General features: G+C 30.6%; 1 protein-coding gene across 2 annotated transcripts; it reads left to right on the top strand.

The window, feature by feature from the left end:
• Nucleotides 1-3,343: 3,343 nt before the first annotated feature.
• On the top strand, nt 3,344-17,898 carry LOC126739914 (cleavage and polyadenylation specificity factor subunit 5). Of its 2 annotated transcripts, XM_050445741.1 has the most exons (6): nt 3,344-3,710; nt 3,783-4,047; nt 7,891-8,056; nt 12,400-12,514; nt 17,350-17,401; nt 17,460-17,898. In XM_050445741.1, exons 1-5 carry the CDS (start codon nt 3,535-3,537, stop codon nt 17,369-17,371), a joined length of 744 nt encoding a protein of 247 aa, XP_050301698.1. In that variant the 5' UTR covers nt 3,344-3,534; the 3' UTR covers nt 17,372-17,401; nt 17,460-17,898. The 2 variants fall into 2 exon arrangements, with proteins under 2 accessions (XP_050301698.1, XP_050301697.1); XM_050445740.1 differs by having other exon boundaries at nt 17,350-17,898.
• The last annotated feature ends 54 nt before the right edge of the window (nt 17,899-17,952 follow it).

The raw sequence follows: 17,952 nt of genomic DNA, 5'->3' as shown, positions 1-17,952 counted from the left end.
ATGTCGGATATCGGTCGAAACATGAATGAAGTTAGTTTATCCATCTGCTAATGGTTAACCGACGTGAAGATAGTCACCACACGAAAACCGTGGGTCAAGAGACAAGGCTCGTGTCAGCAGAATTTTCTGTATTGACATTAGTATAAGGGTGAGTATAGACTTGCAGCAAGCGCGTTGTGCACTCCAAACAATCTTTAACAAAAAAAGGTTGCGCGGATTCTATTCGCGCTGTTCGCTATGTTCCGATCAGTAATTAGTGTTTGGCACGTATCCACTGAGCACCTTAGTCTCCTTAATATCCGTGAGATCCGCTGACTCTTCACCATAACTTTTCCAATGGCGTACTTAACCAAACGATCATCGTGAGAACTGCTAAATCTCCACATCGTGGTTGGCTACATCAACATATTTTTACTATATAAACTCTTAGTTTTAAGATCATATAAGATTATTGTGAGATAAAACTATCGTGGTTATTATACAATGTTATCGACCTGTTGCTTCATGTCACTTTGTCAGCTGTACCTTTTAAAAAGTCATAGTGTCGCATATAACGTTCGCAAATTAAAATTCAAATTCAAAAGACTTTCATTGCCACTTGAACATTGTACATAAATAATTACATTTTTTTTATTACAAGAATTTACACAATGCTAAGAGTAATACGGACTGAACTGCGATTATAAAAACAACCGATAACACATACACGAGCTAGCGCGCATGCAACTGAAACAAGAATACTTTCCCAATTATAATTATTTAGAAAGTAAGTCATTAAACCCTAAAAACATATAAAAGCTAAAAACAAAAAAAATATAGGGTAATAATTGACTATATCAATTACATTAATATAGTTACAATTGTGCAATAGGCAGAGAGGAGGAACGGCAGCAAAAAACACGATCCAAGGCTGGAAAACCAGGGCAACACGACGCAAAAATGAATAGGTATTCCAAAATGAGCCATTTAAAATTTTATTTTTATGCCTGCAAGATCAACAAGACCAGTGTTGATTTAAAAAGTAAGAACTCAAAAATAATATGGTTGCAAGGAAATAAAAATAATAAAATTACATTTTTAATAAAAATTTAGCGATGTAAATTTGTTAAAATACCTATGTTAGTTGAGAATTAAGAAGATTTTTTTTTACATATGCAATAAATTTCTTTGGTGGACTATTTTGAATGTAATCAGGTAACTTGTTCCACACATGAATGCCTACATACTGGAATAATTTTTTAAAACCTGATGTTCGATGAAATGGAATTCTAATCAAGTTTGGATTTCTTACATTGTGTATATAATCAGGGTGAAAAAATAAGTCCCTTAAATATGGCGGCTGACCTGATTCAATTATTTTGTAAATTAAATTATACATATGACACTCCCTTCTATTTCTCATATTTAATATAAAATGTGAATTTAGATGATACGATATATTAAAGGAAAAACGCATACAACTATTTTGCAGTTTTTTCACCGTCCTTGACAGAGTTACAGTTAGTGAGTCGCCATACACAATGTCTGCATAATCCACCAAAGACAGTACAATTGCAATTGCGAATTGCAAAGCAAATATTTGGTGTTTGATGGTAACTGATTTTAATTTTGTTCTTAATGTGGGAGGCAAAGCTGAGATTTGAATCGAATATAACTCCTAGATTACGTTTTTTCGCAACGGTTGTTATGACTGTTCCATTATTATTAATTTTAAAGTTTTTCATGCAATCTAGAAGATGACTTTTATTTTGCAAAAAAAACATTGCACATGACTTTGAAGCATTTAATTTAAGGTTTTGGTTTTCAGCAAACAAGACAATCTGATTTAAGTCGGCGTTAATTACTGCTTACCCTACGGAATTTATGAACCAGGCTTAGGCCCGGTTGTACAAGCAGTGGTTTAACTTAAATTTTACTAAACTGCAGTTCTTCGTTGAACGTAGTTCAGAGGTTCGTGTGTTGTTCCAGTACAGGTTCTATTTAAAGTCTGCAATGACCACATAAAAAAGAAGAAAAAGAAAAAAAGAACGTAACCTATTCTTTAAAATTAATTTATTAACTTACTTTTTATTTATTTATTTACTTTGTTTTTTGTCTGTTGCCGATTATAAGTATTTTTTGAACACAAAAAATACCGTAAATTCCGAAGTGGTGGTTGTTTAAAAGTGTTTTGTGCCGCCTTGCTGTTTGCCAAACCGTTTGGGTCTGCTTATTTGACATGGAAAAAAAAATTAGAGCAAGCAATTTCTCTGTGAGAGAAGAAAATGTTCTGATTAATTTAGTAAAGAAATACAAGAAAAGCAAAGAATGTAAGAAAACGGATCACAACAATAATGAAATTAAAGCAGATGCCTTGGAGAAAGTTTGTCAGGAATCTAACACTGTTCTCGAACAGCCCCTTAGAACTGTTACATTTCTAAAAAATAAGTATGAGAATATAAAAAAAGAAATAAGCAAAAATTTATAACAATAACTGCAAGCGAGAGTGATATCCATGAAATATTGGGGAGCCAACTTACAGGACTAACATCAAAATATGACATTGATGCTACTGCAGGTTTTTTTTAACTTGTTTTAAATCATTTTCAATCTTAAATATTGTAAAATTCTTAGAATTAATTGTTATTCAGATTGAAAACAAAAATGCTGACGATATTCTGTCTAAAATCTAAAAGTATTTTTAAAGTCTATAAATAGTGTAATTGAACTAATACAAATTATCATACTTGTCCGTAACCGATGAAATTTGTTCAGAAATTCTATCTACTATGAATCTTACAGCTTGCTTTTCAAACCTAAATCTAGCCTTAAATTCTTTATCATCCCAAATGTTCAAATGATCCAGTCTATCCCTGTACACCTGTCATGATCTAGGGTGTACAATTTTATTTACTAATTCCAGAAAATCTTCGTCATCCGTAATATCCCAAATAGGATCCATTTTTATATTTATGATTTGTAAACTAAATCTAGGGTACCTAGTAACTAATAAATTAGCACCTTACCAAACAGAATAATTATTGAAAGCTGGCTGTATTTACATAAATAAAACATATCAAAATGATATACTAAATATTAATTTGATCTCAAAAATTTGCTTGAACTCCCTTTGAACGCTCCAAATTGGACGTTCAAGATGAACCGCAGGTTATCGTTTGAACCAACATTGTACAACGGATTAATTCCGCTAAACCGGAGATCTTTATGAACTGTTGTTGAACGCCCATTGTACAACCGGGCCTTAAGGACCTACGAGTAAATCGATAACATCGGCAACGCCGGATATCTGCCTAGGCTATAAAGTCACCTGTCAAGAGTGTCATAGCTGTCAAGTGCTACCAATAGAAACAAAGAAAATTCACAAAAATAAAAAATCAATCTTTCCGTCGGTCGGCGTCCCAAAAGGTAGTTTTGTTAGTTCCGCGTTGTTTCGTGTTCAGTCTTTTCTTGCCTACGCATTTAAATCCGATAGGAAATAAGCAAAAGAAGCCGCCTGAACGTTAGTAAACACATCCTCTAAGGCTTCTCCCCAAAATGGCAATGAATTCCTCCCAAGTTAAAGCTCAGCATTTACAACAGCAACAAAATAATATGGCGGGCCCCGGCGGCACCGGATGGCCTAGAAGGAATTCACAAAGTGCCGCACAATCGAATGCGGTTGCCGAGCCGAAATTCAACCCAACGACTGCGATTAACAGAATTATAAATTTGTAAGTTATTAATGCAAATTAGATGTAGCTACTTAATTTTCCAGCATACACTTAATAACACGGTGTTTCCAGATACCCTCTTACAAACTACATTTTTGGCACAAAAGAACCCCTTTTCGAAAGGGATCCGTCAGTACCCGCTCGTTTTCAGCGAATGCGTGACGAGTTTGAAAAAATTGGTATGAGGCGAAGTGTTGAAGGTGTTCTTTTGGTACATGAACATGGACTTCCCCATGTTTTACTTCTTCAGTTGGGTACTACTTTCTTTAAGCTTCCTGGGGGTGAACTAAACCCTGGTGAGGATGAAGTTGAAGGACTAAAAAGGTTACTAACAGAGGTAAGTTAAATTTCATATTAGTTGTATTTTCATTAAAAATCCCTCATTTCTTTATATTTTATATTATTATGTAATCTATGGTGTATACAGCATTTAAATCATATTCAATTCTGTACGAATGAACAGATTTGTGAACCTTTACAATATATAGTTGTCTCCACCAATGTTCTAATTTACAATATTCTATTTCTCAGAGGTAGCATTGAGAGGTCGCCAGTTAAACCTTTGATGATAAAATATACCACAAAATAGGTTATTGTCCAAGGCAACTATACCTATAACCAATATACCCTATTGGACGAAAGTAGAGAAACTTTTAAAAATTAGCTATTTGAATATGTCAAGAGTAATGCATTTCTATAATAATGAAAATCAACAATATTTTTAAAGATTTTATTTTGGTAAAGTGATAAACTACATCATGAAAACCAAAGATTTGATTGAAATAAACAAAATAATCTAGGGACAAAAGTAGTGAAACCAATTTTTTTTTCTAAATATTTCAACATAATACTTATTTCTTAACTTATAAATAGTGGGTATCCCTTATTGACAATAACCTCACGACTTTGGTTTGGCATGGATTTCAAAAGTTTCATAATGGTTTCTTCTCCTATACAATTCCAGGATTCTTGCAAAACTTTTATTAGAAATTGTCTTGCTTACAATAGATTTATGTAAACTAAGCATTTTGCTTATACCACTCTTGTGTTTGATCAATTATTTTTGTATAAAGATCTTCTGAAAATTATCTTCTGCAAGGCATATTTACTAAAAAAATTAACAGATCTCACATAAAGGGAAATAAATACTAAATTTGGTTAATTCTTATGTGAGATGATTCTCTATTTATGACCAACCTAAAATATTTGGAGTCATACTATAAAGGGAATGCAAAAAGTGATAGAAAAAATGCCATTGTTAACAGTAACAATATTTTTAGGAAATAGTATTTAAATTAATTAAATCTAATAAAACCTAAAAGAAATTAATTTAAATACTATTTCCTAAAAATATTGTTACTGTTAACAATGGCATTTTTTGTACCACTTTTTTGTATAAAACCTAAAAGAAATTAATTTAAATACTATTTCCTAAAAATATTGTTACTGTTAACAATGGCATTTTTTGTATCACTTTTCACTAAAGTTTTTCAAATATAAGAAATTTTTAAGTTTCCCTATTTTTGTCCACTAGTGTAAATCCAAAAAGTAATGGAATTTTTGTGAGCTTCTAGAAAATCAAGTACTTTTAATTTATTTTTGATTATTTCTATTAATTAGCTTGCAGCTCGCAATTAATATGTCATCTTTTATTTAGCACTTAGCTAGTATGAATTATTAGAATTCCTAAAGATTGCTAAACCTTTAATTCAATAGGTAATAATGTAAGCTGTAGTGATTTAAGTTTTAGCATTCTAAAACTGCTTGTAATGTGAAAGTCTCAATACAAACTCATAAAAGGTTATAAGATCTTATAGTTTCATAACATACAAATCTCAACTCAACCCTATAAATTGTTTGTGGTTAAAATGCTGTATTTACTAAAGTCTTTAAGAGATTGTTTTTAATGTGCATTGTAAGATTTTTAGGAATATCAGCTTTTTCACTATTGTACATTATTTTGTAAATAAATGCCAATATTTTGGAATTTCTGATATTCCAAATTATATATTTATGTGTATGATAATTTTTTTATACTAAATTTTATTTTTTGTTTAGTTTCTAGGGTTTTTGCTTTGTGAACTCTAGGGTATTTATAACAGGTAAAATAAAGTTATGATCTAAACAAATATAAGAAATAATTTTGAAGTAATTAGGCAATTCATAGGCATTCAATATTAGTTTCCCACATATAATTTTTTTCCTTTTTTAAGGTAAATAATGAATTTTTCTTAATTACTGCATGTATAGTTGAAGTTTTAAAATATTCTTTTTTTCAATAATTGAGCATATAAAATAGTATTTTCTGAATGTAATCCTTATTTAATTAGTGGTGTAATACCCTATAAAATAGGTAACTGTTATTCATCACAACATGATAGATTTTACTTAACATCTGTATATTCAATAATTTATTTCAAAAAGTTTACCTTTTTAGATTGTACTGTTCTATTTTGTGATAACAACAATCTTCATTTTATACATTCTTTTATTTTTATATTTATTAGGAAATGTTTTAATATTTACTTACGCATGCTTCAGGGCAGTAACCAATAATGTTTTTTTTTTAATTATTTTGCCAAGTATTTTTATTACCATCATATTACCAAGTAATGGTTATTTCTAAGCCTAGAACTTAGTCCTGTAAACCTATTTTGAAGTAAAATACTAGTTTTTAATCCTTAATTTCTATAAGCAATACCTAGTCTCACATTACAATTTTGTATATTCTTACATATTTCAAATATTTATTATTAAGATTTTTTAAATTGTCCCTGTTGGACCTTTCTTCCAGAATGGCATTGAATTACATTAAAATATATGTAAAAAAAATGAAGACTGGTTTAGTGAATTGTCCCATTATAAATATCTATGTTAAGTTTATACTGTTAACAAGTTTTTTGATAAGGACAATATTAACTAGGTGTGAGTTTTGTAATAAATTCAAATTTACAAAATAAATGTCATTTGGTATTAACTTACTTTTATGAAGCTTTATAATGGCTGCTTCAAAATTGGAAATATCCTATTTGGACACTTAATTTTGGTATTCTAAAAGATTAAGTAATAATTTTCAATTATAAATTGGTGTAATAAACTTAATAAAATGTTAAGTATGATAATTAATAATATATAATTAAATAATGTCCATCAAGTATTTAAATTTTAACAGTATGTCATTCTTTTTAATACATATAGTTAGTTATTTACTATGTTGGAACCCATTTGTAGCAAATGCTATAGATTTAATTTAAAAGAACTCTGTATTTTTACCTGAAATTAATGGTCTTAATTAAGCTCTTAAGTTATGGTTTGTCAATTTGTTACATAACTGTGTACATACTTCTTTAATTCTATAATTTTTAAATTTAGTGGCACATAATACATCTTTATTTAAAGGTAAACCTTATTAGTGTATGTACATATATCTATGTATAAAGTATGTTTAAACAAATTCTACAAGTTTACTTAATTTGCTTTATAAAAAAATTTGAATTAAAGTAAACTGCAGAAATTTGTGTTTCCTCCAGTAGAAAATTTAAATCAGAGGCTCGGCTTTGCCTTAATCTTTTTATATTGATGTTATCACTGCTGTAGGTGGGTTCCAAGATATAATAAATAACCCTCAATCCTCATTTGTAAAAAAAAATAGACACATTTTTGCCTTTATTGGTGTTTTCTTGTATACAATTAGTCTTTTAATAAATTCTTGCTTTAAATTTTTTGTAAGAAAGTAAATTACACATTCTGTGATGTATCAACATTTTAACGGACAAATGCTCTTCATGTTAAATTGATCATATACTTTTCTTTCTGACATGTTAACTTTAATGTGACTTACTTTTTTTGTAATTTGTCGTGTAAAACATATGTCTAATTAGGAGGAAACTAAAGTGATATTGGTTGCTATATCATTAAAGGGGTTTAAATTTGGTGGAGTTTTATGAAACCTAAAATTAGTTAAATATACAATACAAATTTAAACAATCCTTTCTTATTTATATAATTGAGACCCTCATGGTTTTCCTTACATCAAGGCATAACTAAATTGTTTAAACCAATTGTAAACTTTATACCACACCATTGAGAATTTAAAATTGTAAAAATTATTATATAATCCTATGTAATTCAAAGAAGATTGTTAGTTGATGGTTCGGCACATTTCTGTGGCATGTTACAGACTTTGGGAAGGTTGGATGGAGTAAAGCAAGAGTGGCATATTGAGGACATCATTGGGAACTGGTGGCGTCCGAATTTCGAGCCTCCCCAATATCCATACATTCCTCCACACATTACTAAACCTAAGGAACACAAGCGTCTTTTTTTGGTGCAACTTCAAGAAAAGGGTATTGTATTTTTGTAATTTTGTTAGTATCTGTGAGACTTTTGATGGGAGAAAAGAAGATTGTATTTTGGACATTTAATTATGACAAATCACTAAATTCGGAGCATAGATTTTTATAGAAAAATTAGTTAGTTTTTTTTTTGTTGAATTCTCGGTGTTCTGAATTCAGTGAGTCTCTTTTTCAGAACAGATGTAAAATTAATTATTTTTTAAAGTATTGTACTTATTTTACATCTGTTAATGTAATTATATATCAGAAGTACTGAATGATACTTGGCATCATTTTAAATGGAGGTAAAATGCAAATTCAATTAACTAACTTGACTGATTCTTAAAATTGGTTAAGTTATTTTGTTCTAGTGATGATATGGAAAATACAATCTCTTCTCATGATGTCTAGTACTATTTTCTTTTAAATTGTAATCATGTTGAATTTTTTACTTGACTAAATATGTCCAAGTTCCATTCAGTTTCTAAAATAATCATAGCATGTTCTATATACAGTGTGTGTCAGCCAAATGGAATAAATTAGCTAATAAATAGATGGGAGCGTGTTGGAAAAAACGCTCGAACACGTCGATTGGTTTTTATAGTTGCGCATATTTTTTCATAAAAACTTTTTATACAAGGTGTATCTAACGCTGGTCAATACCAACTTGGTTAGTTTAAACATAACACCCTGTATGGTTATTAATTTTTAGATTCCTCAGATCATTTTAGACATATTTTGTATACAATGTTCTATACCTATCTTTGACTGCTTTCGGAAATATTAATAAAATTCAAAAAATAACATTTAGAAAAGAAAATTATTTATTTTTCAAGATTCTCTACAACTTACTTAATACTTCTTGCCTATTTAGGTCTTGGTAATGATAAAGCAAGCAAAAACTATTTCAGCATTCATTTTTATTGATATGAGAATAAAAAAAACTAAAAATTGTTGTTTACTTTGGTTTAAAATGTCAGACGTAATGTTGACTCATGTTGCATGACAGAAGTAGTCGTCAGTGCTATAGTCGTTTGAATTTCATTAACTACAAGCAAGAAAAATGGTTCATTTAACAGAAATGCACAAAATAACAATTCTACAGATAATTGGCTATGGAGATAATACACGGACGCAAATGGAAATAGCTCGCTTATTTCACGAAAAATTTCCAAATTTGTCGCCTTTAACCCAAGGGACAATTAGTAAAATAGAAAAGCAATTCCGCGATCTAGGCCATGTTAGGCAGGTAAAAAAGCAGCTGCCAATGCAATAAGTGAGGATGCCAAATTGGCTGTTATGCTTGAGTTTGAGGAACATCCACATACATCTACTCGGAAGCCCCAGTACTCGCTATTCATCAGTTATTAGAATATTAAAAGAAAACAAAATGCATCCCTATGAAATTATACCCACCCAGGAGCTCACGGAAGACGATTTTGACAGGATAATGTATTTTTGTGAACAATTGATGGCAATGTTAGACAGCAATGTGATCCAATTAGAACATGTTATATTTTCTGATGAGTGCACCTCTACTCTTCACGGTCATGCCAATCGTCAAAATTGCCGCTATTGGTCCAGGGAAAATCCTCGCTGGACAAGAGAAGTCAATACTCAATACCCTGAAAAGGTTAACGTGTGGGCAGGAATTATTGAAAATCAGATCACAGGTCCCTTTTTTATTGAGGGCAATTTGAATGGCAATAATTATTTAGAATTGCTTCAAAATAATGTAGTGCCAACGTTGGCCAACTTGTATCCTGATTCAGGAAATCCACAAGTTCCAGCGTATATGATATGGGTTCAACAAGATGCAGCACCACTCCACTACCAAATAAATATCCGGCAGTACCTCAACCAAATATTTCCATATCAGTGGATAGGGAGGCGATCTGACGACATTAGACTTTTTCTTATGGAAATAATGTGAAAAATATTGTAAACAAAACTAAACCCACTGACTTACGAAGACGAATAACCCTGGCAATTAGATCCAGTGTTGCCAGATGATTGGGTGAGAATTATGGTACATTCTGGCCAAAATTATGGTACAATCATACAATTCTGTCAATACACAACCTTTTCCTATGTATGACGTCACGTCACAGTCGCGCCGTCGCCAAACTTATAAAATGTGTTACATTTTGTTGATAATGGATTATGAATTTAATCAAATTTCCTATTCTGATCATTTCTTTTAATTAAAAGAACGATTTCTAGTAGAAATAAAATACTTTTTTAACAAAGATAGTAATTTATTGAAAAATGAACAAAACATTGCACTCAAAATCTAAATTAAAAATAGATAAACATTAACACAAATACATATACAAATTTGTATATCGGATAAATTGGTTTAACCAAACAAGAAAAACATAAAAATATTGCATAAAAACATTGAAATGTTAGGTATAATAAAAAATGAATAAAGATATATACAAAAAAAAAATATCAATTTACTTATAACAGAAACAAAAAAAAAATTATGGTACAACTATGGTACATTTCTGATTATGGTACAAATTATGGAGCAAGCAAAAAATGTTGCAAAATTATGGTACAATTACATTATTATGGTACGTCTGGCAACACTGATTAGATCGATCACACCTGAGATGTTGAGAACCGTTAGAAGAAATTTCTATTTACGGGTAGGGTGTTGCCAAGAAGTTCGTGGCAAGCATTTTGAACATCTCCTACATTGACATTATTGTTTAGATTTGTATTATGTGTAAGTTTTTGAATATGTTGTAACAATTTTCGGCAAATAAATGATGATTTCTAAATGTTATTTTTTGAATTTTACTTAATATTTCCGAAACAGTCAAAGTTAGGTATAGGACATTGTATACAAACTATGTTTAAAATGATCTGAGGAATCTAAAAATTAATTAACATACAGGGTGTTATGTTTAAACTAAGCAAGTTGGTATTGGCCACCGTTATCTGATATTCCTTGTATAAAATGTTTTTATGAAAAAAAATGCGCAATTCTAAAAACTAATCGACGTGTTCGAGCGTTTTTTAAACACGCTCCTGTCTATTTATTAGCCAATTTATTCCATTTGGCTGACACACACTGTATACTATTTAAACGTCTCCCATAGAATTATTAATGTAGGTATTGAGGCTCTTTACCATGTATCCAAGTTTAACAATGTATATATTGAGTTGTTTTCCTTGTTTTCAATTTCAGATATTTTTTTGGGATTTGCGGTATAAAACATATTCATATATTTTGACATGAATCTTGAGGTGTAAAAAAACTTATAAAAGATAAGGGATTTTTACATGATAATATCAAGAAAAAATGCTAAAAGCCTCTTTCTACTGCACTTGTTTCTGTAATTATGTAAAAAAACCTCACATAGCTTGTGTATTAATTTTTGTTTACACTACATGTAATTTTGACTTGTAGGTGGATGTCCAATTATACAAACATTAATAATTAGTCGGTAGTGTAAGATAACAATTGATATAGAAAAAAATTAATTCTAAATTGTAGGTTATATTGTGGAATAAAACGTTATTTTCTAGCCAAAAATAATTTATCAAAATTCTTCGTGTTTTTTACTAAATGTATAAAATTACATTGTTTTCAAACTTAATTCAGTACTACAATGAATTAAGGGCTACAAGGTTAATAATGAAGTTAGCAATAGTGTGGGCTTAAATCTGAAAATCACTAGTAAATATTATAAAGGTGTTGGGGAAAATAATAGTTTAAGACAGTTTCTCTCTTAAATTATATGAAAATTTAGAACTTCTAATGTATGTCAGTTTTTTTTTGTTATTATGAGTTGTGTTAGGATTGTAGGATACTTTTTTTATCATCACTAAATTTTTTTTCAATGGAACAATAAATGTCTCCAATTTCGTTTATCGAATAATATGTAAATTTAAAAAATGCCTCTATCTATGTTAAAACTTTTAGAGCAGAGAGAACAAAAAAATGTATGTTTATATTTGATGTGATTCATAAGGGCTCCTTTAAACAATTTTTTAGTCTTTAAGTATACCTTATCCCTGTTGTTTTAAAGGGTATTCAAAATAAATGTAATATATGCTTTGTAAACACCTATATACGTCTCTATAATATTTTTAAGCGGAAGCATTTCAATTTTAACTTTTAAATCCAGTTTGACTGGTTTCAGGGCGGAATTTAGTACAACGGTTATTTTTTGAATTAATCTTAAGCATACATTATTTTATTATATTTATTAAAATACTCATGCGAAACTATTTCTAAGCGTCGTTCATACATATTTTCTGTATTTAAATTTGTGTGTATATATAAAGCATTATGTTTCAGAGAACATCAGCAATTTTTTAACTTTTATTTCCCGTTTTAGCTCTTTTTGCCGTACCGAAAAACTACAAGCTAGTAGCCGCCCCCTTGTTTGAGCTATATGACAACTCACAGGGTTATGGACCTATTATTTCGTCACTTCCTCAGGCATTATGCAGGTAATTATGGATTGATAGTCATATTTATACTTTAGTTCTACATCTTAGGCACCTTAAAAAAACCGTCCTAAATTTTTTTCGAGGGTTACTATTTATATTTTGAGCCTGATAATGAAAGAAGAGTCTTGTCGGTATTTATTATATTTGATATGTTAGAATAAAAAGAAGTCTTTTGGTGCTAAATCGAGGTTTTACGGAGGATGTCTCATCCATTCAACGTTTTGGCTGGTCAAATTGGTAACTCTTCCAGTTAATGTCTGAGAGTTTTTTCTGTGATGATGAAGAATTATCCTTTTTATTTATTCATTTGGCACACATTACAAACACCATGGAAAAAGAAACATACATAAAATTGAAAAGGGAAAACACATACAAATTTACATCTTAGGAAACAAGAAATAAAATAAACACAATTGTCTCCACCTAGGCAAGAGTAGTTTGCAATTGTGGTTGAGCTATATTAAAAATATCTATGTGATTCTTTTTAAGTATGTGGTTACACATCAGTAGCATTCTATTTATGGGTGAAGGGCTTACTAGGTCGATTTTGAATAAATTGTAATCTAGAATTTTCAAATTAATCTTCAGAACATTGAAATATATGTACTTAGCTAAATCACAGCCTGTTGGTTTCTTCTATTCAATAAGCTAGTAAATTGGAAGCTGGCCAGCATGCTTCTGTATAAGACCACACATGGATTAGCATTATTTTTTCTAACATAGAGGTATCTTAGGAATCTCTTTTTCTATGTAATCTATGTGAATATGGGCAAATGACATCCAAATTTGTGCAGCATATTCCAAGTGTGGTCTAACCAGGGCATTATAAAGCCTAACAATATTTTCTAGCTCAAACGTCCTGCTATTTCTAATCACAAACCCCAAAGACTTATAAGCCTTATTGACCATTTCTATATAATGTGTATTGTATTTCATATCACTCTGAAAAGTGATCCCTAATTTTAGTCTTACGCTCCAGGATGAGCCCATCAATTTTGTAATCATACTCTATAATATTTACCTTCAGTGAAAAACTTATAGCAGAACACTTAGTGATATTTTATTGTTGTGAAACCATAGAATGATATTGTCTATATCGCTCTGAAGTAAAATGCAGGTAAAATCTTAAGGGTTGGTTATTATTTTAAAAAGTTTAAAGTCATCTGCAGAAAGATGCCCCACAGATTTTGATAAGCAGTCGGGAAGTAAATTTATAAATAATATAAAAAGAAGGGGACCTAAGATGGTACCTTGTGGTACACCTGAGGTAGCCCTATACCTATTTGAAGTGCTTTTGCCAATTTTTACCATTAGGATCCAATTTTGCAGATAAGACTGCAAAAAACTGAGTATGATATACCCAGTGCAACCAGCCGCTCCAGGAGCAGCCTATTTTCTAATTTCACAAATATTTCTAGCAATCTTTCAATACCCCTGTACCATTCAAAATTAATCGTTTTACTTTGCTGTAACATTATGCTTGGAACATGATCAGTTATTAAGACTTAGCATATATTAGGAACAAGCAAGTGGTCTAGATGAAACTGTACCTATTAAAGCGTTATTTAAAAAAGGTGACTCCAATCTGTCCATAAGCCTACTACCAGCTTTCTCTAAAATATTTGAGCTTGCTATGATGGCCGACTAGTTTTATCAACCGAATAACTCATTCAATGAAAATCAACATGATTATTTAAGAGGTAAATCTACCATTATGACTTGGAATGGTTTTACTGAAACAGTATAATATTTTGAAAGGGGTGAAATAGGACTTGGCATTTTTATAGACCTACCTAGAGCTTATGACAGTCTGCACAAATAGTTGCTAATCAAAAAATTGAATAGATATGTGTCAGGGGAAACGCACTTGATTGTCTTTGTATCTGAGGAACAGAACACAATTGGTAAGTATAATTAAAAATAGATTATCAGGTCAGTCTTATTAATTTACTTTTATTTCTTACTAATTTATCATCAAACACAATGGGTGTACCACAAGGTAGTATTCTCATGTCACTACTTTTTATAATTTTTATAAATGATCTCTATTTTGTACCGAATAGGATATACTATAAAATTATTAGTTGTCCTGATGACACAAATTTAATCAACACACAAAAAATATTAATGATCAAAGAAGAAATTTAGAATATAGGAAGATTAAATGCAAACATCGTTAGCGAAACACCTATCGAGAGAAAAATAAAGAGTTTTGGTTAGTGGGAAAACTGTCTCATATTTTGAGTGTCACATTAAAGATTCCAACCATAGGACTAATGTTCTGTTGTTCAAGACGACGCAGTCAAGAGCAGAGATGTTTAAAAACTGCAAATGAGATGGAAATATCATTTGCAAGAGAAGTTTTTTTTCTCATATAATACCATTATTAAGTAAATTAAATTCCATTATGGCATTAGTGTAGTTAGTAAGTATATTAATGAATAAACAGTTTAATTCATCCACTTTGCAAATTTTGAAGGTGTTCTCAAGTACGGTATTATGTTCTGGGGGCAGAGACAGTATGATTGAAAATTTATTTGAATTGCAAAAGCCTATAATTCGAGTGGTTACCAAAATGAAATATTTAGGATTCATAGGTATTTCGAGAATAAAAAAATAATGACCCGCCTAACACTGCATTCTATTGCATATTTTTGAATGTTTTTCTTTAGAAATAAAAACCTTTTCTGTAGTCTCACAGCACTTAACTTATCCTGTACACAGACTTACATTAACAAAAATGCAAGTTCATTACAGGTACAATTACCTTTGAATATTAAAAGACTAGAAACTGTTGTACTAAATCAACTAGACCCTTATCATTTAAATGAATATTCTGGCAAGTAAATGCAGTAAGATTCAGGCAATTATTTGCTTCGATGTTCGATTTGGTTCCTCTTGGAAGGCCCTTAGAGTGGATTACTGTTTTGATTAGAGCTTATGCGCCGAGATTTGTCACCACTTTAGAGGTTATATTCAGTTATTATCCGCGATTGTATTTCTTGAGTACCTATTTCCTAGAACGAATTACACAAGCATATTTTGTAACTTTTGGTAAATTATGCGGGATCCAACACCATTTATAAAAAAACCTCCCACGAAAGTGTCCACGAGTCCGTGTTAACGACACAAGCAGTGGCGGCTTTTGGGGTAGAGCCACAGTGCCATGGCTCTACCTAATAAACGTTGAAAATAAAAAAAATAATTTATTTTTTAAATTTTACTTTAGTCCAAAAAAATATCTGTATATTAATATTTAATACCAATTATAAAATTAGAATTTACTGGAACGCAGCCAGTGCAAGATTCCGCAAATTTCGCTAATGCGAAATCGAAGACGTAGTTGTAGCGCCAAGCCCCGTATCGATGCGTGTTACATCGAATAATCACAGCAAATGTCCTTGAAACAATGGGGTAAAGCTACGGCAAATTAAATAATTTTGGGCCGGGCTCCAAACCAATAGAATCTTTTCTAGCAAAACGTGCGTGATTTTAGCTTTGTTTTGGTTCCGATTTTGGGATGATTCTAGAACTGCGCAGAACTCGTTACGCCGTAAAGTAAAATCCGGAATCGCTCCCGTTTTAATTCTGCATGGTATGGAACCCGAACGCTTGACGCACTGACAGTAAACAGCTGATTCTGATTGTTTATTTACTAAACACAACTTGTTTTGAAATTTTGAATATTGCTTATTGCTTTGGTTTTGGACCTTTTTAAAACTTTTTTAAACATTAGGACTGGAATAAAAATGTCAATAGATTTTTAAAAAAATCAATAGATAATTCTTAGGTTAAGTGAAATCTATCTACAAGAAAACAATAAACATTAACAAAGCATAAAAAATAACTTATTTACTTCTTCTTCCTCTTCTTCTTCTCAAATTTGGTGAAGTCGAGTAAAATTGTAAGGATATATTTTTTGCGCATGTGCGAACTGTCTGATTCTGAATTGATCCCTACTCTCGAGCAGGGATTTTTGGATGATTCTAGGAAAATTCTGAACCGGTCCAAAAAAAAACCAAAACACCAAACTTTCAATTCGGAATCAATTCTAATTTAACCAAAACGCATAAAACAATCTGCGCATGTGCAACACAATTCTAGGACGATTCTAACAGGAACCAAAACAAAGCTATTGTTTGTTTTGATTATTCATCGGGCGTTCGCGGTTCCGTAGAGTTCTTTTATTTTATTTGGCTGGCGTTTTCGGCTTTGTTGGTGTTTTTTTATTTTTATTGAATATTAAAAGCAATAAATAAAATTAGTTTTTTAAAAGCAAATACATTTTCCACTTTATCATTGGAACAAAAAGTAGAAATAAAGGAGTTAGAGCGACCGTTGCCCGATTTAAATATAGAAAAAATTTTTTGAGTTATTATAATTTATAAAAACAATAAAATTACTTATTTGTGTACCTTACTGTAAATATGGAAAACTGTATGTTACCTGTGACCTGAAGTATTGACATTTTCACGTAGTTTTTGTAAGTTCATTTCCTTAAATTTCAAAATTTTTAAAATGTATATTTTTATCTACAAAAAAAAATAGAAAACTTATTGCGTTATAATTTTGATAATAAAATGTAATAATTTTGATCACTCGTTCGGTCATGATAAAATTAGATCAAGGTTTGGCTCTACCTCCCAGAACTGTCACGAGCCGCCACTGGACACAAGTAATGCTCAAATGACTTTCTGGTGCCAAGGTTTCAGACGAAACGTCAAATAGCGCCTAAAGCACTTAGTTACCAAGACTCAGTTGCAAATATATTTAGCAACCCTCGTACTTACTAAGTTCTACGTTCTATGTATCAGTTATCAACATTACTTTTTCAGGTTTGAATTTATTTACATGTGACCATCCAGACCAATGCCCCCAAAATTAGAAGTAAGATATTGATGATCAACAAGCTAATTCCTAAAAATTCTTATTCATCCATTATTAGATGAGAGCAACAAATCAAGGAGGAGGACCACAATTAGGCAAACTCTAGTTTAATATTATAACACTAGATGAGATTTTCATTTGGTCCATATGGTGGTGTTTACAAACTTAGTGGTGTTAGACATAAGACCTTCGTCGAACAGTGAAGGTTGTTTTAAAAGTGACTTCCTAAAATGATTTTCTGAATTATTTTAAAGGCTTAATAATTGTTCTGTTTCGAAAAATGTCCCTGAATATAGTTTTAGTTTTTTTTTTGTATATTGATGTCTGCAATAGATTAAGGTGTAAAAAATGAAACCGATTATGTTCTAATAAGGCAACCAATAAATTGCCTTCATTGTGACCTTTGCAACTTAAGTCATAAATGTATTATGATTTCCTTTTATATTAGGTATGTTGTTAATAATATAACATAATTATTAAATGAATCTTTATTGTAATATGATACTTTTACATTATTTATACCATATTTCAGTTGAGATGTTTTTCAGTGT

The sequence above is a fragment of the Anthonomus grandis genome, chromosome 8, assembly GCF_022605725.1.
Source record: "Anthonomus grandis grandis chromosome 8, icAntGran1.3, whole genome shotgun sequence".
Lineage (NCBI taxonomy): Eukaryota > Metazoa > Arthropoda > Insecta > Coleoptera > Curculionidae > Anthonomus > Anthonomus grandis.
Note: the sequence above shows the minus strand (reverse complement) of the source record. Positions and strands in the feature narration are given on the sequence as shown.

Coding starts and splice junctions, on each gene's coding strand:
- LOC126739914 (XM_050445741.1), top strand. CDS start 3,535: ATGGCAATGAATTCCTCCCAAGTTAAAGCTCAGCATTTACAACAGCAA. Junction 4,048..7,890: donor TAAAAAGGTTACTAACAGAG/GTAAGTTAAATT, acceptor GGCATGTTACAG/ACTTTGGGAAGGTTGGATGG. Junction 8,057..12,399: donor GGTGCAACTTCAAGAAAAGG/GTATTGTATTTT, acceptor TTCCCGTTTTAG/CTCTTTTTGCCGTACCGAAA.